At 36.7% G+C, this 5,779-nt stretch overlaps 1 protein-coding gene across 1 annotated transcript; it reads right to left on the bottom strand.

Annotated features, from left to right (window-relative positions):
* Positions 1 to 3,449: 3,449 nt before the first annotated feature.
* LOC103460943 (butyrophilin subfamily 2 member A1-like) lies at positions 3,450 to 5,414 on the bottom strand. Its single transcript, XM_008403255.2, has 4 exons — positions 5,114 to 5,414; positions 4,255 to 4,542; positions 4,068 to 4,187; positions 3,450 to 3,943 (listed from the first exon to the last, which is right to left on the bottom strand). Exons 1-4 carry the CDS (start codon positions 5,412 to 5,414, stop codon positions 3,450 to 3,452), a joined length of 1,203 nt encoding a protein of 400 aa, XP_008401477.2.
* Positions 5,415 to 5,779: the final 365 nt, after the last annotated feature.

The following is a 5,779-nucleotide window of genomic DNA, read 5'->3' as shown; positions in this document are numbered from 1 at the left end:
CGCACGCACGCACGCACACACACACACACACACACACACACACACACACACACACACAGACTGCACCTTATCATTCAAATTTTATTTGTATAGCACATTTCAGCAGCAAGGCATTTCAAACTGCTTTACATAATTAAAATAAAAATAAAAATGGAATAAACAGTGAGAGAGAGATTTTGAAAAAGATAAAAAAAAGATAAAAACATTAAAAGTAAAGATAAAAACATTAAACACATCGATGCACGTGAGGACTTGCCCTTATGGGGTCTCCTCGAACATAGTTTTAGCAGAGCGACATCATACAAAGATTCTCAAACTTCAGAGTTTTAGCATCTTACAAGGATTCTCAAACCTAAGACATTAAAACCTGCAATTCAGCCATAAGCAACTCTAAACAGGTGGGTTTTAAGTTGAGATTTAAAGGCTCTCAGTGTTTCAGCTGTTTTACAGTTTTCTGGAAGTTTGTTCCAAATTTGTGGTGCATAGAAACTGAATGCTGCTTCTCCTCGTTTGGTTCTGGTTCTGGGGATGCAGAGCAGCAGAACCAGAAGATCTGAGGGGTCTAGACGGTTGGTACAACAATAACAAATCTTTAATGTATTGTGGTGCTAAACCGTTCAGTGATTTATAAACTAACGACAGTATTTTAAAGTCTTTAAAGTCAGGGAGCCAGTGTAGGGACTTTAAAACTGGTGTTATGTCTCTATCTTCCTGGTTTTAGTCAGAACCCGAGCAGCAGCAGCAGCTTCTGGATCAGCTGCAGCTGTTTGATTGATTTATTAATCAGACCTGTGAAGACGCTGTTGCAGTAATCAATGCAACTAAAGATAAACGCATGGATGAGTTTCTCTAGATCGCGCTGAGACATCAGTCCTTTAATCCTGGAGATGTTCTTCAGGTGATAGAAGGCCGACTCAGTTTTTACAAATAAAAACCAGCTATCAGGCCTGATCGCTGCCCTGATCGCTGGTTTTTAGTTGTAGTAACTGAAGCTGTGCATTGATTCTGGTTCGCTCCTCTTTAGGTCCAAAGATAATAACTTCAGTTTTGTTTCTGTTCAGCTGGAGGAAGTTTTGGCACATCCACACATTGATCTGTTCTAAGCATCTATTCAGTGACTGGATGGGTTCAGAGTCACCTGGTGACATCATGATGTAGAGCTGTGTATCATCCGCATAGTTGTGGTAGCTAATCCTATGTCCTGTTATAACCTTAGCCAGTGGGAGAAAATAAATATTGAAAAGAAGGGGTCCTAGGATTGAACCTTGGGGTACCCCACATGTGACCTTTGACCTCTCTGATGAGAAGTTTCCGATTGAAACAAAGAAATCCCTGTTCTTTATGTAAGATTCAAACCAGTGGAGCACTGGACCGGAGAGTCCGACCCAACTCTCCAGTCGATTCAGTAAAATGTCGTGGTCAACAGTGTCGAAAGCTGCACTGAGGTCCAACAGAACCAGCACTGTGGTTCTCCCACAGTCTGTATTTATATGGATGTCATTGAACACTTTGACTAGGCCGTCTCCGTGCTGTGGTGAGCACGAAAACCAGACTGGAAGGAGTCAAAGCGATTCATTATTGCAAGGAAGTTATTTAATTGTTTAAAAACTGCTTTTTTCAATAATTTTGCTGATGAATGGGAGGTCAGAGGTCGCCCTGTAATTGTGTAGAAGTGATTTGTCCAGATTGTTCTTTTTTATCAGTGGTTTGACAACTGCTGTTTTCAAAGCCTGGGTGAAAACACCTGAAGAGAGCGATGAGTTCACTATTTGGATTAGATCATTAATGACAGGCAGGACTTTCTTAAAGAAATGAGTGGGCAGGACATCCAGACAGCAGGAACCGGAGCTTAATTGACTTATAATTTCTTCTAGGGTTTTATAATTAAGTAGTTGTCTTATCTTTCTTTTTCTCTTTTTACTAATAGTTGGAAGAGTTTTATTTTAAGATCAAATATCAACTTTAGACTTTCATAAATTTAAATTTAGTATTTATTGTCATGTGATATATTCTCTGTCGCTATAATTATAACAGTTTGAAGTGTTTATTCATTAAAAAAACAGTGTTTGGAAATCACAAACAAATCACAGGACAGCTTAATGTATGTCTTGCACATTAAAGAATATTTATGAGTCCAATGCAAAAAAAGAGAAACAAACAAAAATCAATCCACTCCTAAAAATCACTGTAGTAGCACTGCTACCTTGCAGCCAGAAGGTCCTGGGTTCGATTCCTGGCCCTTGCAGTGATTTTAGAAGACAACAGTCAATATAAACCTTCAATTAACAGTTTATAATTTTTACTGAACTAAATAAACAGCTAAAATTATTCTCTTTATTTAGAATAATTATACAGAGAAGTTTTCTTCCTGAACTTCTTTTTTTCAGAAAGAAAAGAGAAGTTCAGATTTACAACTTAAAGAACTTAAAGAAACATTTGTTGTGTTCTGTGTTTTCTGTGTTTAGTCCTGTCCCTGTCCTGTCTTCCCTGTTGATTGCTTCCCAGGTGTGTCTCATTCCTTGATTACCCCCCCTGTGTATTTAAGTCCACTTGTTGTCTTTGTCTCTTGTCGGATCCTCGTTGTGTTTACTAGTCTGTGTCCCTGTGCCGTCGTGCGTCCTGTGTTCTTCGTGCTCCCTGTAGTTCCGTCCCATGGACATTTATCATTAAAATAATCATCATCTTCATCCTGGCCTGCATGCATCTTATCTCACCTCACCAAAACCTCTGATCATGACACATTATCCTTCTGATTTCAGCGAAGGGACTAAAGACAAACAAAAAAATGATGGATTATGCTTCATAATGTTTTTATAATAAAAAATATTAATGTTTAAATAACAGAAAAACAGGATGTTTATTAAAAACAATTGATACAATCTCCTTAAGTAAGTCACAAATTTATTTTTTAATCCAATTACAGGAAACTTTTACTCTTTATTGGTGTGTATTCAGAACGTGTTCTTTTACCTGATCAATGATAGAAAGACAACCAACCAGTAGACTATAAAATCACATTTATTTGTTTTTAAACACAAAATAAATTGAACAAATAAACATTATTTAAACATGCTTCCATTTGTATGCTTATACGGTATGAAGCTGATTACAAATATAAAATTTTCATTGATTTATTTTGAGATACATTTCATTCATCTTTAATTCCTCATGTATTTCAGTAAAAAACAATAACAGAAAAAACTGATTTTACACACATGTGAAATTGTCACGTTATGTATGTTTTTAGTAGGTTTGTCCTCTGACATGTTTTTTCAGCAGTTTTTTCACCTGTCAGACTAAATCGACATCTAAACTTTCTTTAGTGCTTCCAAGTCTCAGTGTTTGCAGTAAATCTACTGAGTTTGAACCTGTTGAAACTTTTCTCTAATCAAGATGTTGCTGAATAAATTAAAATTTCATTTATTTATGGCTCATGAGTGACATCAGATTTACTGCTTTGACTCTTTTTCACCAAGTTGTTTTTGTATTTTCCTTACATGATTTTCTATCTCCTGTTTTCTCTCCTTCAGCTTGTTAATCTCATCATTTGTTCTCTTCATTAGTTTATCTGTCATATATCCGACCTTTTGATGACCTTGCTTTCTTTCAGTCAGTTTATCTTTGCTCTCTGCTATAATTCCCTTCAGTTTTAAATATCCTTGTGCTTTTTTTTCTATCATGTTCCCCGTCTGGTTTGTTACTTCATCATCAACAGCCTTAAGCTTCTTCTCATCCTCCTCAATCATTTTTGCTTCCTCTGCTGTTTGATCAATAAGTTGTTTTTTCTGCTCCTTCAGTTCCTCTGACATTTCTTTTAGTGACGCAATCTGCTGATCAATGATTTTCTGTTCCTTGTTGCTCTTTTCTAGCTCCTCCTCCAGTGTTATTGCTGTAATGAGATTCTTTTGCTCTTCACTGATTTTCTCTGTTAACTTTTTCTTTTCTGTAGAAACAAGAAGTGAATTCAGATGAAGGTTATTCATCAGTACAGTTCTTACACAAAGAATGAAAATTGTTTTTCTTTAAGATTGTAAAAGTTTATTAGGTTTCTACTAAAACATACTCACTGTTTTTATTTTGTTTCTTCATCCAAATAATAAGAGCAACTCCAAGAATAAACATGATGACTAAAATTATATTGAAGCTGATAGAAACGGAGCAGCTGCACTCATTGATGAAGAAATCATCTGAAACACGACCAAACAGAACCGTTACTGAAATAACTAAAGTGTTGAGAATGTTTTAGTTTCCTACCTGGAACATGAATGTGTGTCTCTCTGCTCTGGTTGACGTCTCTCTGCTGGACTCTGCAGGTAAAGTTGTTGTTGTTTCTCTTCTCTACAGTCACTCTGCTGCTAACAGTGTAAACACCATCAGGATCTGTGCTTTTCTCTGCAGGTCCAGCAGACATGATGTTTCTGTCTCCGTCCAGCCAGAACATCTCAGGTTCTGGATACCAGCCTGCAGCGCTGCAGTCCAGCATCACTCCACTGCTGCTGACGTCCAGTCCAGATAAACTGACAGCAGGTGAGGAGGCGGAGCCTGATGGTCAGAGAGCACAAAAACTATTTAGTAGAAATATATCCTGAAAGGTTTAAGAGTCACATTTTTATGAATAATTTATTGATCACCAAATGGAAACAACAAAGGATTTAAATACCTCAGTTTAGAGCTTAAAATTGATTGATTGTTAAATGGTTTTACTGTTTGTGTTGTGCCACTAATTTAAATGAGTAGTATTAAACTTCTTTTTTATCATTATTATACTTCCAGCATAATTACTTTATACTTTATGTGTCTTCTATGGCCGTTCTGCTCCAACACTCTCCATGATGACAGAAAGTGACTCAAACAAAATCCTGATTTAAATAGTGTGTCCCATGTTGCTCCTGTAATTGTGATGTAAATCTTTGTAGATAAAGTGCAACACCTTCCACATTTAATATTTGCCTCTTTTTAGTTATTCTGATCCAAACCATTTTAAACTCAACACTAAGTTGACTTTGTTAACAATATATCTAAACGTGGAACCTGTTTGGTATTAATAAGACTGTTACTAAGTCCCGGTTTAAATTAAACACATGTCTGAATGTCTATTATTTGGTTTACTCACCAACTAGAAGCTGGATAAAATATTCTGTTTTCTCCTTTGGGTTGTAACATCTGTATCTTCCGTTGTCAGAATGTCTCACATCAGACAGTTTCAGAGAAAAGTTTCCGTCCTTCAGTTTGTCATTGAACAGTGACGTTCGTCCCTTGAAGACTTTGTTTTGGTCAGCTAGATATTCCTTCTGGTTGTGCCAAACATGCACAAATCTGGGTTTTAGATCTGGTCTGCCCCACTCCACTGTAAACTGAGAAAGATCCTGAGGAGGATCCACATGACAGGGCAGGACGACGTCATCACCAGGCATCGATATGATGGTCTGAGTTAAATCTGACTCCTGTGACTGACCTGAGAAACAAAACATTTCATATTTCAGGATGTAGTTTTCCTCTGTTAGAGGTAACTAGTAACAAATTCTCAAAAACAAATACATTTTCTGCTTAATCCATCTAACCGTGGAATTTTTAAACCTAATTTTGACTTCCAATCTCAGTATAAAAGCCTGAGGAAAAATATACAACGTCCTACAGGAAAAATCTGCTATATTACCAACAAAATATAAATACCAGCTGGATTGGGTTTGAATGTTTTTTCACTGTGTTCTGTGGAAACCCATCACATGTCAGAGCCATAACTTAATACCAGCTTGCTGTTACTTCTGATTAAGAAAAT

Source organism: Poecilia reticulata, unplaced genomic scaffold, assembly GCF_000633615.1.
Source record: "Poecilia reticulata strain Guanapo unplaced genomic scaffold, Guppy_female_1.0+MT scaffold_363, whole genome shotgun sequence".
In the NCBI taxonomy this organism is placed as follows: Eukaryota; Metazoa; Chordata; class Actinopteri; order Cyprinodontiformes; family Poeciliidae; genus Poecilia; species Poecilia reticulata.
Note: the sequence above shows the minus strand (reverse complement) of the source record. Positions and strands in the feature narration are given on the sequence as shown.